The sequence below is a fragment of the Leptinotarsa decemlineata genome, unplaced genomic scaffold (assembly GCF_025532065.1).
Source record: "Leptinotarsa decemlineata unplaced genomic scaffold, Ldec_3_MD MMD2_tig00026299_RagTag_RagTag, whole genome shotgun sequence".
NCBI lineage: Eukaryota > Metazoa > Arthropoda > Insecta > Coleoptera > Chrysomelidae > Leptinotarsa > Leptinotarsa decemlineata.
In genome coordinates, this window is record NW_027412676.1 from 4,224,185 (window position 1) to 4,245,106 (window position 20,922).

The 20,922-nt window shown below is 33.6% G+C and overlaps 1 protein-coding gene across 2 annotated transcripts in view; it reads right to left on the reverse strand.

Annotated features, from left to right (window-relative positions):
* LOC111512193 (oxysterol-binding protein-related protein 9) overlaps nucleotides 1-20,922 on the reverse strand; it is a 187,080-nt gene that overhangs the window by 2,315 nt on the left and 163,843 nt on the right. For both annotated transcript variants that reach the window (XM_074180728.1, XM_074180727.1), the window contains 4 exons: nucleotides 14,543-14,732; nucleotides 13,790-14,049; nucleotides 7,559-7,953; nucleotides 4,746-4,973 (listed from right to left, as the gene is read on the reverse strand). In XM_074180728.1, coding sequence (XP_074036829.1) covers nucleotides 4,746-4,973; nucleotides 7,559-7,953; nucleotides 13,790-14,049; nucleotides 14,543-14,732 — 1,073 coding nt within the window. The remainder of the gene's footprint in view (nucleotides 1-4,745; nucleotides 4,974-7,558; nucleotides 7,954-13,789; nucleotides 14,050-14,542; nucleotides 14,733-20,922) is intronic.

Below are 20,922 nucleotides of genomic sequence, written 5' to 3' on the forward strand. Positions count from 1 at the left end.
TAGTCAACTCAACCCACACATTTCATTATGTAAAAATTAATTTCTTAACTACCTATAAACATATACAATGTGAACAAAAAAAATTACCAAGTTATGAAAATGGTGGTTTTATATTTTAAACAGATCCGGTACATCTGGTATTAAAAACAAATCTCCCTTCAAAATATCGTTTAAAAAGAAGCCAAATTTGAGGCATCTCAGAGTAATAGGCAGTTATTGCCATGCACACATACCAAAAAGATGTCAAAAGAAAATGGATAGAAAGGCTATAAAAGGAGTACTCATTGGATATGAGAATGATGAATACGATCTCGTGATGTAATTTTTTACGAAGATAAACCATGAAATTCTGTTATGGCAAGAGTACCTTCTACTGATAAAAATGAGACGTTAGAAGAATACATACCAGTAGACACAGATGCTAAAAATACACCGGGTATCTCCGGCTCTCAAACTGAATAGGTAGAAGATCCATTTCTGGAAGATGAGGACATTGTAATAAAAAGGCAGCTGAGACATACACATGAAATCAGAAAGCCACTACATTTCGATGATTATGCCATTATTGTTGCTAGTGAAATAACCGAATCTCAAGAGCCACTCACTTACAAAGAGTTCATCCCCTGCCCTGAGAAAGAACATTGGATTCGAGCAATGGAAAATGAAATTGAAGCCCTAAATGAAAATCGAACTTGGATTACGGAAGAACTGCCACCTAGTAGGAAAGCAATTCTACGTAAATGGGTTTACAAAATGAAGCTGAATGCTGATGGTTCTGTAAATAAATTTAAGGCCAGATTGGTTATCGAATGTTATTCACAATGGAAGGGTGAAAACTACAATGAAACCTTCAGCCCTGTAGCCAAAAGGTAATACGATAAGAGCTGTTCTGAGTATTGCTGCTAGTAGAAAAATTACTCTCACCCAGTTTGATATTACTTCTGCATTTCTCTATGGCGAGCGCTTGACGAAGAAGTTTATATGAAGCAACCTGAAGGATATGAGGATGGTACTAATCGAGTATGTCGGCTTCAGAAAAGTTTATATGGACTCAAGCAAGCACCAAGATGTTGGAATAAGCGATCCATGATGTTGTGAAGAAACTTGATTTCCAGCAAAGTGATGCAGATCCATGTTTATAAATGAAGAAATATGGAAATGATATGATAATCTTGGTCATATACGTTGATGATGGGTTGCTTGCAACAACTAATGATACATTGAAGAATAATTTCTTGCAAAGCTTGCAGAATGATTTCAAAATGACACTGAAACCTGCTTCCTATTTCCTAGGACTAGAAATCAAAACTAGAAACGATGGTTCTATTCAATTAAATCAAGCAGCTTATACAAGAAAAATATTAGAACCCTTTGGCATGCAAGATTGTAAACCCATTCCAACACCAATTGTAAAAAATTTAATTCAATCAGAGAATGAATTCGAAATGGATTTGAATACAACTTTTCCATACAGAGAGGCGGTTGGGGCTCTTATGTATCTAATGACAGGTACAAGACCAGACATTGCTTATGCAATCAGTGTTGTTTCCAGGTCGTTAGAAAATCCCAGCAATCATAATTGTATCCAAATAAAACAAATAATTCGATACTCCAAAGGAACAACAGATTATGGTATAACGTACAAAACAACCAGTGTGGATGGCCTGATCATGGCGGAGATGAAACAACAGGACGTTCAACAACAGGTGTTATTTGTATGTATGCTGGCGGTGCGATATCTTGGCTCAGTCAACGACAAACCTCAGTAGCTATTTCCTTAACGGAAGCTGATATAGCAGCTGCAAGTGAAGCTTCCTGTGAACTGGTTTGGTTGAAACAGCTATATGCAGAATTTTTAGATATGGTATTGATGGTCGATAACGAAGCTGCAATACTCTTGGCCCAAAATCCGGAATATCACAGACGTTCCAAACATATTCATATAAGACATTTCTTCGTAAGGAAACTGGTCTCAAATGGAGCTATTTCAATTCAAAAAACAGCATCAGAACACCAAGTAGCAGATGCACTTACCAAACCGCTGTTAAAGCCAAGATTGAATATTTTATGACAAACAATGGGATTAACAAATTATGAAAAACCACCATTTTCATACTTTGTTAATTTTTTTTGTTCACATTGTTTATGTTTATTGGTAGTTGAGACATTAATTTTGACATAATAAAAAGTATGAATTGAGTTGTCTAAAATTAAAACATTCATTCAAGAGTTTACTTGAGATATTCCTTCTACTTCAACATCTAAAACCTGTGAATTTACTTCCCTCAAACAAAATAACTACATAATTATTTGACAGCAGTTGACAGCAGAAAAATCATGAGGATATTCATGGTGAATTCCATTTCACAATAATTTCAGGATTCAAACTATGACAAGTTGATAAAATTAAAAATTATTTGGATTGGGGGGTTATATTTTTTAAGAGTGATTAATTTTTGGGAAAGAAAGTTTTTGGCTTTCTACTACTCCATCTTAATCTTTTTTTTGTATCAAGATACAAAAAAAAAGATTAAGATGGAGTAGTAGAAAGCCAAAAACTTTCTTTCCTTAAAATTATTCATGTCCTAGGCAACAAGTCTGGATGAATCACTCGCTGATGAAAGTATTATATCGAGCGTGTTATATATTTACCAGTGTCCGGGAAGTTAGACACTTCCTAATATTCTACAGATATTTTATGTTCCATGAAATCAATATTGATTCATGATATTGAACGGTGGTTTCATGTATGCTAGTGAATTTTATGGTGTGGTCATTTTACGGTATTGTTTAAAGATATCGGAAAATCGTTGTCGAATTTAGAAGTTGTTGTGATCGTCAAATTAGGATTAGTACATATGCATTTGTCCTAATTATCGATTGATATCAAGCAATTTTTCTTGTGAGACAAAAATTTGACAATATTCTGAAGCGCTTGAAATATAAATATTACTATTTTGAGTTGGAATATTTTAAATACCTATAGTACACAAACCATCTAATTCACAAATACAAATATGGTAAATATTCTATATTAATCAAGTATAATTGAAGTAAGAGTAACCCTCTCAATCCATACACATTTATCAATGATGTTCACAAGTATAATACACGCAAGAACACTTCCATGAGATCTCTCAGTCTGATAACAAGTTTCAGATATAATCAGATGTATTCATTTTAATGAAATCAACATATGCAATTCATTTAAATTGAAAAGGGAAAAAGCTATTTGGCTTTCTACTCCATCAATAAAGTTTTCTTTCTTCCTTAATGCAGTTGAAAAAATTCTTGTTATATTGAATGCTGACACGAAATTAAGAATTTGAAATTGATAAATAATGGCCATCACCAGTATCCTAAAAAAATCACATTTTATTCTTTACAACTTGTTTCAAGAGAGTCTAAGAATATCAATAAAAATTTTTGCAGCGGGTGATAACTTCGATACGGTTTTGAGATAATCTTTTCAGAATACAAAGTGCCAATATTTGAGGTCATTGTTGTCGTTATCATCAACTATTTCCATTAGACTCTTAGAATATGTGCCATTGATAATTATCAGCTTCTTGTAGCAGGATCTAAAATTCAAAAAAACCTAACCTTTTACTCTCTGTATAATCAACAAGTTTTGTAAGATATGTTGAATAATCCTCAAATTTATTTGATTGTGAAAGATTAGTAGTTCTATGTACACAATATACTCGTCAAGAGGGAAGTCCTATTTGAGGACATTACTATTATACCAACACATTTTACTAAATGAAAGAAAAATACGCATAACACGAATAGTGAAGAACTGCTGTAATGAAGCAGAGATCAGTTCAGAATTACCGGGTTACTCACCAGGCATTACCTAATTGGAGGACACCTGATCAAAACGAAGCTGCATAACATAGACCTCAGGTGTAGACAATGTAATAAGACAGAGGCATATTTCATGTGAATGTGAAACCCTGAATTAATGGCGGCAAGTAATTTACGGACAACCCAAATTATTTCCGGAAAAGATGACCAACAAAAGAACCGGTACAAAGTAGTAAGGAAACAAGATTGTAAAAAATGGCCAATAAAAAGATGGGAGGAAAAACGGAATACGTCCATAAAGCTGCACTGTTTTCTGAATACATGGACGAAATGGACAAGTCAAACGACTGCCGCCAAGTGGTAATCGGGGCTAGGTAGCTGCGATACGATGGATGGGTTGACTACAAATGTTTCGATCACAACTGCGATGGAGATTTTCAGTGGTGATTGACAACAATGCATTGCGACATTCTAGTTGTTAGACTTATTAATGAGACCCTATGCCTCGTGTCAGTAATATTTATTGAGAAGTGGTGGCAAGTACTCTTCTCATTGGCTCGAGGATCAAAAGAGTTCTCCCTACCAATCCCCATCCATAGTAATACACAACATAGGGTATCATTAACGTTTTTGAGCACAGTTTCCATTTGACTTCCAGTCGTGAAAGCTTAAAACTTCAGCTCAAGTAGTCATTATATCATTTCATCGAATATGAAGAACACAGTATACCTCCTCAAATCAATCTATTTTTATCACACTTTCATCCACTTTCAAATTGCTTTTCAGATTATGGGTTATCTTTGAAATTTTGAATTATTAAACAGTGTTAGGATGGATTCTCACTAGTTTTTTTAATTTAGAAAATTTTACGGAAAGTAATTTATAAACTCAGACACAACATAATACATTTTTCTTACTGAAACACATAGTTTTCTTACCCTCGTTTGCCACTCGTTGCCGCTTTCTTTTCTTTCTTTTGCTTCATCTCTTTGCTTCTGCTCCAATGTCTGTTTAGCATTTGTTGCTCTGTCAATCTCATTAAACTTCAGCCCTGCTGTTACTTCTTTCCACAATCTACGTGATTCATTTTCCTCTTGTTGACTAATGGGTTTCACTTGTTTCTTGATTATATGTAAAGTGTTTACATCTACTTGCTCCTCAATCTCCTGAAAATTAAATTTTTTAACATTTTCATTTTTTTGAATATCAATTGAAATGTCAAAAAGCAATTAAGGGGAATGAACTTTTCACATATTTCATATTCAACATCTAAGTCCAAATACCAGATATGAGTCATCTTCGACTATATGGAAGTACGGCCATGGTCCATATCCCCAAAGACAATAGGAGTAAGTGGGACTAGAAATCAGTGAAGCATATTCTTGTAGGATACGATGAAACCACCAAAGGATATAGATGTTTCAATCCAGTGACGAGGAAAGTCATCATAAGCCGAGATGTGACTATTATGGAAAAGCAAACCATGGAAATATTCATAGACGATTTGTCAAGCAAACAAAGAACCGAAAGGAGATTCTGATGCAGTGGGGGAAGAAGCTAAACAAGTTAATGCCAGCTTTGATTATTCCTTCTATACTGATATGTCAAATGATTTGGACAGTAATTATATTCCTGATATGTCAGGCAATTACTCAAACTTTCCAAGCATTCCCAGGAGGTCAAAACAAGAACCGAAGAAGAAAACATATGATGATTATGTTATGTACTTCAATGGTGCAGTCGATGTGGGTGGAACAGCAGCATCTGCAAACAATCTACCCAAAACAGTTGCCGAAGCTTTCTAAAGTCCATACACCCATGCATGGAAGAAGGCTATGATGGAAGAAATCCAATCTTTCAACGACAACGATACTTGGGAGCTCGTTGATCTGCCGGAAAATAGTGCAATGGTAGCAAGTAAATGGGTTTTTAAAATCAACAGTGATGGTGATAATGAAACGCATATGGCTAGACTAGTGGCAAAAGGTTATACACAAAGAGAAGGTGTAGATTATGTAGAAACCTTTGCTCCAGTAGTGAGGCATTCTACATTGGGTTTATTGGTTGCGTTAGCAGTTAGGTTAGATAATAATACATTTAGATGTTAAGACAGCTTTTTTCAATGGTGATCTCAAAGAAAATGTTTTCATGCAGCAGCCTGAAGGTTTTGTTTCTAAAGAAAATCCAAAGGCTGTATACGGTTTGAAACAGTCTAGTCGAGCATGGAATGAAAAGGTTGACCAAGTTTTGTTGGAAATAGGTTATGCTAAATCTAAATGTGAACCATGTGTATATATTAAACGTAGCAGTGATAATTTTTTAACAATAGTTGGTACTGTATGTTGATGATTTTTTCATATTTTCAGGAAATAGTAATGAAACAAAATTCCTTGAATCTCATTATTTGAATTCAAAATTCAAGATTAAGAATCTTGGTGAAGCTAAACAATGTTTAGGTTTGAGAATTAGGCGAGACTCTAATTGTATTAAGATTGACCAAGAAATGTACATAGAACAGTTATTGCAACGATTCTGTATGCTAGATAGTAAGGTTGTTTGTACTCCATTGGATAGTAGTATCAACTTGAGCAATGGCGAGGGTCGAATATGTGATTCAAACACACCTTATCAAGAAATGATCGGAGATCTCATGTATTTAGCTGTTATGACTCGCCCTGATATTGCTTATGCTGTGAGTCTACTAAGCCAATATAATAATTGTTATACCAAGAAACACTGGCAAAGTGCAAAACGTATTCTAAGATATTTAAAAGGTACGAAGGGTTTTTCGTTGATATTCAGTAAAGACAACTTAGATTTAAAAGGCTATGTTGATGCCGACTGGGGATCAAGTAAAGATGACAGAAAATCTTTTACAGGATATGTATTCAAGTTTTTAAAGGGGTTTATATCATGGAAAAGCTGTAAACAACGAAGCAGAATACATGGCTTTAAGTGAGGCAGCCAAAGAAGCAATCTATTTGCGTAACCTTTTAAATGAACTTCTTGGAAATCTGAATTGTATTGACTTATTTAATGATAACCAAAGCGCTCAAAAGTTGGCTAGTAACCCAGTCTTCCAATTTTTGAGAGATATAATATCTAAGAATATTATAAATTTGAAATATTTGGCAACAGATGAAATGATTGCAGATATATTGACCAAACCATTACAAAATGTTAAAAATAAAAAATTTGTGAAGGGTTTAGGTTAAGGTTAAATTTTTTTGATGTCTTATGGCGAACTTTTGTTAAGTGGGGGTGTTGGAAATACCAAAAATTCTCTTTGCCCTCTGGGGCGACATCTCTATGCAATACCCATAATAAGTTGGCAGCACTGCCGTGCTTATTGTTTTCTATTAATTAGTTAGTTTTTATAGTTGAGTAAAAATTTCTTTTACATAGCGACAACGGCGGTTTATTTCCTTAGACTCTGGAGTAGTTTGCTGTTAAAAATAACAGAACATTCATTTCAGTTTTAGTGTAAATACCATTTTGACCAAATATAAGAAAATTAGGCTATTTTCTAGACAAATAAGAATAACGATAGTATCAAACTAACAAAATATATGTCATTTGAAACTGGGGTTTTGAAAGTACTAATTTTTTGAATAATTTCTCTATTTCTACACAAAATATTGCGCTAGTAGAAACAGCCTCAAATCATGAATACGTAACGTTTTCTGGTACAATAAAAAAATACATCAGAAAATATTTATGACTAATTTTGTTGTTGTCCGAAACGACTCACTTTGTCCGTCCACTTGTACTCCATCACTCCATTCCATTCTCCACTAACAGTAAGGAATGGTTTCTTCTCATCTGGGCCGAAAACTTCCGCTGTAATTCTATTCTTCTTATTGCCATAAAAAGGTTTTGTGATAAATTCTATTGTACAATTGTAACCTGTCTTGGGACATCCTATCGTAACTGTGCCTCCTAGTTCTATCCAAGGAACGGTTAATATTGACCGACCATAACCATTGGGAAAAGTGAGGAAGTACTCTTCATCATAATCAATAACGTTAACGATACCCTGTCCTATGTTGTAGACACATACAGAGAGACCAAGGAATTTTGACTTGGTGTAAACATGAGCATTGAAACATATCCTTCTGTTATAGTGTTCCGCATAAAACGCTGAAACTGTAAAAGATTTTAATTAAGGAGAGTGATTGGATTATATGATTGAATAGAGCTGAAAAAAGGGACAGTGATTTTATATACAGTTAGGTTTAGACTAACTGACAGACTGTCTTTGTCAGCCATCATATTTACTAGGTCATTAAAATATATAAGAAACAAAATAGGCCTAATTACTGACTCCTGAAAAAATCCTTGTTTAATATGAATAAATGAATTTATTAATCCCAAAAACATTAAGTGTTTATAGTAGGGACAATGTAACATATAAATTGAATAAAAGAAAACACTAAAAATAATACAACAATTAAAAATAAACAAAAAAAAAACAAATAAAAATATGCGAAACTACATAACTGTAGATCTATTTCAAGATATATAATATACCAGGTCAACAATCTGGTTTTGTTGACTCGGGTATGACTAAAACCCCCGAAAATGATCAAATTTTGATACGCCCAATTATGAAGGAAATATAATAAACAAATCATTTGAATCTGGTATCTTGCCTAACAACTATGTTTACTGATTTCTCAGTTTAAATGTTCCAAATTTGTATGATAAGATTTGTGAATAGTCTTATACTAGAATAAGTCTGTCAGACTATTCATGTTATTAGATAAAAATTATTCGTATATGTGTTTGTCCACAACATGAATTTCCACAAAATGAACAAGTTGTCAATCAAAGAAATAATAATAACAACAACAAAAACTATAAAGCTTCACGTGTTTCTGCTATATTCGAGGTTCTATACTTTCATAATGATATTGCTTTTGCAAATCGAGTGTTATTGATCCTTTTTTAATATTCAATAACAACAACACACAAGAAAGTGTAAATACATAGGTCAAAGTGTTACATAAATTTGTTAAAAACAACTGGTACTAATTAGGATTTTCGAATCCAGCTTTTCACTAATATAAGGTGATCATTGTGCGAATCCAATGATATAATTTGTGCTCTGGAAATTTTATTACAAACCTAGCAAAACATATTTTTCTCAAAATATGTGCCACTGAGGTTCAACATTGCTGGCGCAAGCCTAGGTGAAAACCAAAATAATATCATGTGAATGATATCTGATTTTTATTCCACAATGAATGTTTGAAATACAAACTGAGTAGAGAAAATTATCTTCTGTATAATTCAGTGTTCATATAGAAGTATTTGTTTCGAAAGAATTCGTGTAATTCAATGTTCATATGAAAGTAGCTGTTTCAGGAGAACTTCCTTTCAGTTTGTGTCTGAAAGTTACTTCTTTGCATGATCTACACATCCATGTATAGAGTTCCTTATTTTCAAATTGATTACTTCCTTCCATTCTTTGGAAGATTCCCGCATCCATTTTTTGTATCAAGATGGAGTAGTAGAAAGCCAAAAACTTTCTTTCCCACAAAATAACACAACACAACAAAAAAATATTTTTTGAGTGTTTCCTACACTAAATTAGTCAATTTCTACTAATTTTGGGGTGATAAAAACGAAAATAACAATGAAAAATTTTTATTAGCTCTGGTTTTTGAGATACACAGTACTTAATCTTAAAGAGTAGTTATACTATACGTGAAAAGTGAAAGTACATAAAACATTCAACGAAAGTCATTTTTTGTGGAGGAAAAAATCGGTTTTTTATCGACCTTTTTTTGGGTAATGGTTACCTTCCACAATCTGAAAAAATATAAAAATTATAATGGAGAACTTTATACAAGTGTAGAAGGGCAAACTTTTTAGTTTACCCCGATAAGTTACTGCGTAAAAATCAAAGTATTTTTCACAAAGAAAAATCTTCTATTTATCAGTAACTTGTCGTATTTCACAATTTTGCCTATCAAAAAAATATTAAGAAATTATACTTATCTTTTACGTTTCGGAGGCCAAAATCTGCCTCCGTCTTCAGAAATGGATAAAAAATCGAATTGATATGCAGTTATTCCTTTTTTGAGAGCTTATTTCTTTACTCCTTCGACAGATGTCATATTTCAAAACTTCTTTGACATCTGTCGAAGGAGTAAAGAAATAAGCTCTCAAAAAAGGAATAACTGCATATCAATTCGATTTTTTATCCATTTCTGAAGACGGAGGCAGATTTTGGCCTCCGAAACGTAAAAGATAAGTATAATTTCTTAATATTTTTTTGATAGGCAAAATTGTGAAATACGACAAGTTACTGATAAATAGAAGATTTTTCTTTGTGAAAAATACTTTGATTTTTACGCAGTAACTTATCGGGGTAAACTAAAAAGTTTGCCCTTCTACACTTGTATAAAGTTCTCCATTATAATTTTTATATTTTTTCAGATTGTGGAAGGTAACCATTACCCAAAAAAAGGTCGATAAAAATACATAAAACAATATTGTTATGTTTCTTTTAGAAAATTTTAAGTACAAAATTAATAAAAAAAACATTATTCTTAGTGTTTTGACAAATAAAAGAAGTTTGTACCACCAAATTTCAATTAAGTCCATCCGATTCATTGTAAGATCGCTGTCGTTTAGCTTGTCTTTTATAAAACACTTCTGGAGCATCCCTACACACAGACCAGCAGTAGTCTGCAAGCATTGCTTCATTCCAACGGCCCTGATATCTCTGTTCCATTAAGGCAATGTCTTGATGGAATCTTTCTCCATGTTCGTCACTCACAGCTCCACAGTTTTGTGGGAAGAAATTAAGATGAGAGTGAAGAAAATGAATTTTTAAGGACATGTTGCATCCAAGTTGGTGGTAAGCTTGAAGAAGCTCTTTAACCAATGCTGTGAAGTTATCATCTCTTTTGTTACCTAAAAACCCAAGTACAACCCCCTTAAAGGCTTCCCAGGCTCTTTTTTCATTTCCTGTTAAAATCATGTCAAAAGCAGGATCATTTACGATTTCACGGATTTGAGGCCCAATAAAGATGCCTTCCTTGACTTTAGCATCACTCAACCTGGGAAACTTTGCTCTCAAGTACTTAAAAGCTTGTCCTTCCTGGTCCATGGCCTTCACAAAGTTTTTCATTAGTCCCAACTTAATATGTAATGGGGGAAGGAGAACATCCTTAGGATCTACAAGAGGCTCGTAAACTACATTTTTCTCATTAGGGTTTAGGTCTCGTGTAGGCCAGTTCATTTTTTTATAGTGAGATTTTCTATCCCGACTGTCCCACAGATACAAAAAACAACAGTACTTGGTGAACCCTAATTGCATTCCTAGGAGTATAGCAATGACTTTCAGATCACCACAGATGTGCCACTCGTGTTGTTCATATTTGATTGATTGGAGAAGTGTTTTCATATTTATATACGTTTCCTTCATGTGAACTGCATGACCTATAGGAATAGAGGGTAGCTGATTTCCATTATGCAGAAGTACAGCTTTTAAGCTTAGTTTTGAAGAGTCTATAAACAGTCTCCATTCAGATGGAGTGTGATCCAAATTCAAGCAGTCCATCAAACCATTAACATCAGAACAAACTACGAGGTTTTCTTTTTTCTCAAAAAAAGGAAGCAAATCTTTTTGACGCTGTCTGTACTGAGATATTTTCACATCATGTTTTAGAAGATTCCACTGTTGTAGTCTTGACCCTAACAGCTCAGCCTTTTCCTTAGACAAGCGAAGATCTTTTATAAGGTCACTCAACTCTGCTTGACTAATTCTGTGCGGATCACTAGACCTATCGCTTACCTCAAAATCAGGGTCATAGGATGTAGAAGGATGGGTTGCTCCTTCTAAACAGTCTTCATCACCTTCCTCTAAAATTTCATAGTTTTGGGGTAGAGAAGGGACTGGCAAATTGTCTGAGTGTGGTACAGGCCGAAGAGCAGATGGGAGATTAGGGTATTTAACCGTTCCTCTTTTCTTCATAGATAAACCTTGCTTAATGGGAGGAGTTAAGCAGAAATAACAGTCGTCTGTATGATTGGTAGGCTCACGCCAAACCATAGGTACTGCAAAAGCCATTGCCCGGTTTTTATTTTTCAGCCACTCTCGCAATATGACGGAACAAGAATTACAACATATATGAGGAGCCCATGATTTATCTTGATTCCCAACTTTCACACCAAAATAATGTTCATAGGCTGTCTTAACGATAGGTGTCATTTTACGTTTCTGAGCCTTAAATGTTATTTCACCACATATGTAGCAAAAGCTATCGACAGAATTCACACACTTTCGAGGCATTTCAGATCAGCACTTAAATTAATTTAAAAATCAACTTCACACGATAATTTCAATAGCAACCACGTGCGTACAATTGACAAACTCACATAGGTTATGTTTACTACTTAAGAACAGCTGATGAGAGGGGTGTTATGTAAACAAAAATGTGTACCAACTGTTGGTGATGAAATATTTCATTTGTTGAAAACTCAATATACATATATATAATATAATGATACTATATCTTGAAAACAAGAGCTAATATATAATTTTTATGGTCACTTTCGGTTTTAACACGTGGAAATACATTAAAATCATCTAATTTCAACCCCGAAACAAAAACTTTGTTGTGTTGTGTAATTATGGCATACCACATGGATCCGTTCTGGGACCCCTGTTGTATACACTGATGCTACTGTCACTGAGGCAGGCCGGCCTTACGGAAAGGTATTTCACGTTCGCAGATGACACTGTCCTTTTGTACAGTGGATATGATTTACATTTATTGGAGAACACAGTTAATGAATATCTCTCTAAATACTCAAATTGTCTTCCTCATAATAAACTCAAGATGAACTCTGAAAAAACCATTTACATGCTATTTAAACAAAAAAATAGAATTTGTGGAAATATTGAATTGAGAATAAATAATTTACCCTTAATGAATGTTGCAAAAACCAAGTATTTGGGACTCACAATAGATAAGTTGAACTGGTTAGGTTACATAGAACATATTAATGATAAAATTGTACCAATGTTAGGAGTTCTATATAGGTGTTCCAGTTACTTAAGTTTCAGTAATAGATACTTGGTTTACAATGCATATATATTGGCGAATCTTAGGTATCTGTTAATCATATGGGGTCTTTGTGGCATTTCTAATTTCAAAAAAATTCAAACGCTACAAAATAAATCAATGAGATTTTATTTCAAATTCCATTTGGAATCCACACAAATGATCTATTCTCACAGACTGAACTACATCCAATTAAATATCTACTTAAACTTGAGCAATGCATGAACATATATAAAATAAAAAACAAAAGACTCAAAAGCAACAACGATCTACTAGTCAACAACCAGCTTTATGATTATTATGTTTACAAGGGGTAGAAATGACTGTCATCAGAGCATGGTAAGAATGAACAAAGGATCATACAATCCCTGTTACACAGGCTGTAAAAGTCTTTAATGAATTACCTGTCCATATCTGTGAGTTGCCGGGCTATAGTTCATTCATCAATAATGTAATAGAACATCTGAGCTTCGAGGCACATGTCTGATACGTTACTAATAGTAGCTTTATAGTGGTTTTGTAGTTTTAGTGTTTTACTTGTCATGTTGAATGTTTGTGAATCCCGAGACCAGTATTTTTGCTGATTAGAAAGAATAACAACATATTTTATATTTATAGGGTCTTGACTGTGTTGAACTGTACCCTGTTGTTATATTTTTAATAAAGAAAACACATTCTAAAAGCAATGCAACTTAGAAACTTATTTTGAATGCATTCTAAGTTGGTTTTATGCACTTGATGGAGAAGATTTCAAACTATACAAGCATTTGCACACTTTCCTGAAATATTTTCATTGGTGTTTGTGGATTTTACTCACTCATTTTAAGAGTATATATAATAGGTTGGTGTTTAATATTAAGTTGGTTAAGAATCATCTCATCAAACTTCAGTACTGTACTTACTTGGAGGATGGTGTGAAACTTGCTCCGCAACAAATACTAACTGACTCTTTTTGCACCAAGGTACCGGTCCGTCCTCGGCTAGGGTATCGTTGGTACCAATATCGGCATTTGGCACATCCCAGTGGCAGCGAAATATTTCACCTAGTACAGGATTGTATGGTTTTTTTGCTACTGAACTTTTTCTACCAGCATGGTAGGATGAAAGATACCATCGAACTACTTGAACCATTCTATCTCTGGGATCTTTGATGTCGGCTATTCTACAAACATTTATTGATAAAATAGAAATAGAAAATTATTGGTTATTATGGGTGTTTCTTGAAAAACTATGTTTTACTTAAAACAAATGAATGAATCTCTGTGACACTGATAACCATTTTAATGAGTCCAACATGAAAATAATATTTGTATATCAGTTTATACCTTAAGATTATATGCATTCCTCAATTCTGCAATTTCTGTAGACTTGAAATTTTGTTAGCATCAAAGGAATATACTATACTTCCACAGAAATCAAAATGAGGTTGAATAATTGTATTTAAACCGTTAACCTAGAATATAAAGTGTAGAATACGAATTTTATTGTGAATTATTGAAATAATAATATTTTTGTGACAAGCAATTTTGAAGAAGCAAAAATGATTGGAGGTAACGTACTATGGACATTATTCGTAATAAAGACAATTATTTAAATATGAGACAGATTTTCATTCTTTCCAATTTATTCTAGAAAGAAAATGTCTAAATACTTACTTCAAAAACATGTCTGGATGTGCGAAATAATCCGCGTACATTTCCAATAACGATCTCCTTTCTAAAATGAAAGTCGGCAGTACTACTTTGGTCAAATCCATGCCTATTTTCACTTGAGATAATAAGTGCCTAATCACAGAGCCGTGACTTTCTAATTCTAAACCATTTTCATCACTTTCTTCGTAAAGAGCTGAAAGAAATTTAGATATTCTTAATTCACCCCAAAAAAGTAAAAAAGTGGAAGTGAATATTTTTTCCAATACTGCATATACTTTACAACTACTACTTTCAATCACCATTGTTTCTAAATTATCAAGAACATATTTTTCAGGAAACAACCTCATTACCAATTTGTATTCTAAAAAAAAAAATGCATTCCATATTTAAAGCTACCCTTATCTTCTTGGTTAATTATTTTATAACGAATCTGAAGCCGCCCCTGACTGATATGCCGGCCGACTCAGAGAACAAACACATGACATCACCGCAAAAGAATGCAGTCGGGAATCGCCGATAAAATTCTACGACCGAACCGACTACAGATTTCTAGAAAGGACCGTTACCGATATAAGCAGAGGATCTCCAAAGTCCAGGGGTATCGCTGTGGTACTCAACAAGAAATTCGGTTAGGTCCAAACATTACGAGAACAGAATCTAGAGGTCGGAGGAGTGCTATAGTTGAAGAAGGGTTAGAGAAACATTTTCGACTTGGTGACCAAAAAGTATTCTCGAGACAAACCGTCCTATGAAGATGTCTGGAAGAGTCCTACCAGACTGAGGGACACGATGCTTGACCAGAATCTTGTGGACTTGGCAATCCCGAAATTAGCCTCTGGGCTTGAAAGGCTGGATTGGAGAATTGTGAGAAGCATGTTGGAAACGATATTCAGATCCAGCTGCATCAAGATTTTGGTGTGCGACCGAGCATGAAGACTGTGGAGTGTTACTTCCATCGAATTTCACAGTGCAGATATTGGGAGTCTTGTAGGTATCGACACAAGCCAAGGATGACATTTCGGAGCGAAACGTCTTTAAGAAGGGGGCAATGTAATGAATCTGAAGCTGCCCCTGACCGATATGCCGGCCGATTCAGCGAACAAACACATGACATCACCGCGAAAGAATACAGTCGGGAATAGCCGGTAAAATTCTAGGACCGAACCGACTACAGAATTCTCGAAAGGACCTTTACCGATATAAGCCTGTCTTCCCGACTCAAGAGGGCAATTCAGAAAGTGAAACGAGCGGCTAAACAAGAAATTTAAATAGTGGAAATAAATTAAGCGTTAGTTGCTAAGTGTTGTAGTGAATAAATTAGTACGTGATTAGTGAAATATTGTTGGAAATAAATTTGTTTAAGGCAGTTTTATTTCATTAATTTCTCACAATTTATTAGGTTTCAATCATCTTATCGGTGATGTCATCCCCAATTTTTCTGGTGGGAATGGGGGTCTAGTGATACCTTACTGAAAATGGCTTTCGATATCTGTTTTTTTCCAGAAATTATTGATTTACAAGAAAAAACGATTTTGTTTCTCTTCAAATAGCTTTTTAGGTATTTTTGGATGTGAGTTCTGTTACTGGTGTAAAAATGAGTAAAAGGTTTCTGAATGCGATTGCTTTATTGTGACTATGGAACTGTATTCTCTCTTCTCATTGCATAACTTGTTCTTTCTGAAATCTTTCGGACAACTAGGGATATACATCACGTTCCCAGATATGATATGAGAACAACTTTCAGAACTAATAATGAATTGAGATCTGTTCTGAGAAGACAGAAACAAAACAAAAATTGATGCTTAAAAACTACACAACAAAATGGTGACCCTCAAAGAATCTGCATATATTCGTTCAATATGTAACAAGCGTATTTCAGATAGCTCTGTGGAAATTGATCGTACCCGGATACCATAGCTAAGTTGAGAGGTTGAAAATGAAAATATGAACTTAAATTGAATTCTCGGAAAATATCCTGCATGTGGATTCTTGTGGATTATCGAATATGATATCTCGACATTTCATTCTTTTGGTGTCTGTTATAAAAAAGATGCATCTACGTTTTCATCTAAGGTGCTCATGAAAAGTGGTAATACAATTTGTATCAATAATTTATTTTATTTGTACATAGAATTAGTGATTACGACAAGTTACTTCAGTGGTTTATATCACATTTTAACTTTGTAGCTGAACTTTTCAGTTCGAAACTGCAACGTTTGATAGTTAGTTCTTTGTAATAAAACACTTTTTCAGGTGTAGAACATGTCAATTACAGTAAACATTATAGAAATAGTAGAATATTATGAGGCAGTATCCTTAATATAGGTTAAGAATATAAGAATATAAATGGCCAAAGATGTATGAATAACAAGGTTATCACAGTCAATATACTTAATGTAATATTATTATAGTAGATACAGAACACGAACATATACATCTATATGTAGGGTTCAAAAGAGACTAAACTACATCACAATGCAGAATGTTATGACATGAAATATTTAACGCGAACAACATCAGTTTGAATTATCATTGAAGATTCTTCCAGTGAATACTAAGCTTTGGAAAGAAGCAAAGTTTTCAATTTCCAAGAAAGAAAAGTTGGGTCACTGATTATTTGAACCGTTTTGGGTAAAAGATATGATTTGTGTCTTGTTAATGTTCAGTTTAAGATTGTCTGATGTAAAGTACTCCCCCAGAATCTTTAGCTTGAAAAAGATATTTGCCTGTAGGTAGTTGTGATCGGTTGAACTCAAAACAACAGAACAGTCATCGGCATACTGGACCATGCATACATCAACAACTTCAGGTACAGTGTTAGTGTAAAGAATATATAGTAGTGGGCCCAACTCTGACCCCTGGGGTACACTTCTTACAATATATATCATTTCTGATTTCATTAGATTTCCATCAGTATCCTTTTCAGTGACAAATTGCTGAGTATTTTTCAAATAGGACGTAATTAGTTCGAGTAGCAGCCCTTTGATACCATAGAACGACAGTTTTGTGATAAGCAGCCTATGGTCAACACTGTGAAAAGCCTTGGACAAGTCCAGCATAGTCTTTACATAGAGCTTGATAGTTAGCTCGAGTAGTCGATTTCTTTCTTCTAAATCCATTCTGCATATAACTTAGAAGATTATTATTCTCTAGATATGTGATCAGTCTATTGTATTACTTTTTCAAAGATTTTACTAACATTTGACAGTATTGCAATATGCCTATAGTTGATTATTTTACAAACACAGATACACATACAACTATATATATATATATATATATATATATATATATATATATATATATATATATATATATATATATATATATATATATTTATACAGGCTGATTCACGGTGGATGGCACATTAGACGTTTCTGGTGAACCAGACAACGGATCACTTTGAAAATTTAATGGAGGGCATATTCGGACATTCTCTAGCCAACTAAAATATTTTCGACAATGCGGTGTTGCCGCTTCTATTAGAAAGCAGTAGCAACTTTGATTTTTCAAATGGAATACTCTGTATATAATATTATTTTTGGAATCTCCAACAATTGCCCGACAACTTTTCTTGATATTTCCCTATACCTATCTGTTACCGTTTTCGAAATAAAAATTAATTTCAATTTTTTTCTTCGAAAATCATGACTTCTAAAAATGCCGATATCTTTTAGTTAAGAAGTACTATGATATCGAAATTTGGTTTGGAGTTAGGTGATACTTGGACACTTCCCACACGTCAGCCTAATCTCCGTTACTTCAATACAGGGTGGTAAAAAAATACAGTTTTTTCGTTTGCTTGAAAAAGTTGCTGAAATTTGATTATTTTAAATGGAACACCCTGTATATTATTGAAAATTCGGAAAGCTGCTGAAATTTGCTTTCTTTCTATCTATATCATACCTATACCTAACTAGTCAAGTTTCGGACTTATGAACATTTATTTGTGAAAATGTCCCTTCAGAATGGTATTTCCATTCGGTATTTGGTAAGCAGGCCATGATTACTATTTGACAGTAGCGTTGTGACATTCTCCTAATAATATCGACATTTTCGTCACTTCAGAAGTTGCAAATACCTTCAAAACGATGGAACAAAACTATTCAAACGAAGTTCTTATGAATTTGTTTATTATTTTTGGACAGTGTGACAAAATTATCAGCAGAACATGTAGAAAGTTCAATGAAATGTATCCGAATCTACCGCCAATGAACCTCAAGAAATTTATACGAATTCAGAACAATTTCAATATGTTTGGATAAACTTTAAAAAAGCACCAAGAAACTTGAAATTGGAAATATTGATATGAATAATTATAAAAAAGTAAAACAATCATGTGGAATATTTCAAAATATGTTCGAATCGCTGGCCGTTCACTTCCAAGCACTTTAAAATGCGGGTGTTGACTGCTTTCGTGGTGGCAGATCTGATTTCATTGGGATCCAAATCTTCAAATGTTTGGGCAATCCTTTCTAACAATTCATCTCTCGAACGCACGGGTATTTTGTAAACTTTTTCTTCAAACATTCCCCACAAATAAAAATCTAATGGATTAAGATCGGGTGATCTCGCTGGCCAATTCCATGGTCCCAAGCGCCTCATCCACCGATCGTCAAATAGTCTATCCAGTTCTGCGCTCACTTCTCTTGTGCAATGTGCAGGAGCTCCGTCTAGTTGGTACCAACAGTTTCGATAATCTTCGAGTGGCAGATTATCCACGAAACTGTCTACAGTATTCTCCAAAATATTCAGGTAGCTTCTGGATGTTAATGACTCCTCGTATATCACGTACCTCAATTTGTTATCCATCAACATGCAGAAGACATTAAAATTTTTCTTGAAATCCGGCTTCTTTTGTGACGTGAGGATTTTCACTGGACCAATAATGACGATTTTTTCTATTGAAAATCCCTTCTCTCGAAAACTTCGATTCATCAGTCCAAATAATTTTATTTAAAAAAAGTGGATCTTCTTGAATGCGTGTCATCAACATTTCACAAAATTCTACTCTCTGTTGAGGATCTTGAGGCTTCATTGCTTGAATTTTGGTGAATTTATAATCATGCATTTTATGTCTTTGCAAGATTCTTTGAACCGATGAATATTTTATACCCAAATCTTCTTCAGCACTTCTTATCGATGACTCGGGAAATGCGTGAAAATATGCTAAGACATTAATCTGGTTGTCTTCGAAAGTTACGGGTCGAGGCAAGTTTCTTGGTGCTTTTAAAGTTGATCCAAATGCATTGAAATTGTTCTGAATTCGTATAAATTTCTTGAGGTTCATTGGCGGTAGATTCGGATACATTTCATTGAACTTTCTACATGTTCTGCTGATAATTTTGTCACACTGTCCAAAAATAATAAACAAATTCATAAGAACTTCGTTTGAATAGTTTTGTTCCATCGTTTTGAAGGTATTTGCAACTTCTGAAGTGACGAAAATGTCGATATTATTAGGAGAATGTCACAACGCTACTGTCAAATAGTAATCATGGCCTGCTTACCAAATACCGAATGGAAATACCATTCTGAAGGGACATTTTCACAAATAAATGTTCATAAGTCCGAAACTTGACTAGTTAGGTATATGTATGATATACATAGAAAGAAAGCAAATTTCAGCAGCTTTCCAAATTTTCAATAATATACAGGGTGTTCCATTTAAAATAATCAAATTTCAGCAACTTTTTCAAGCAAACGAAAAAACTGTATTTTTTTACCACCCTGTATTGAAGTAACGGAGATTAGGCTGACGTGTGGGAAGTGTCCAAGTATCACCTAACTCCAAACCAAATTTCGATATCATAGTACTTCTTAAATAAAAGATATCGGCATTTTTAGAAGTCATGATTTTCGAAGAAAAAAAATTGAAATTAATTTTTATTTCGAAAACGGTAACAGATAGGTATAGGGAAATATCAAGAAAAGTTGTCGGGCAATTGTTGGACCATTTAAAAAACAAATAAAGGAGCTATTAACTAATAAGGGATATTACAGCGTAGAAGAATTCTTAGAAAGGGATACACTGTTATAATGATTATTGCTTCCACTGCATTTCTTTCATCCTATATATATATATATATATATATATATATATATATATATATATATATATATATATATATATATACATATATATATATATATATATATATATATATATATATATATATATATATATATATATATATATATACATATATATATATATATATATATATATATACATATATATATATATATATATATATATATATATATATATATATATATATATATATATATATATATATATTATATATATATATAGGTAGCTCCTCCGCTACATATTTACTAACATTTGACAGCATTGCAATATGCCTATAGTTGATTATTTC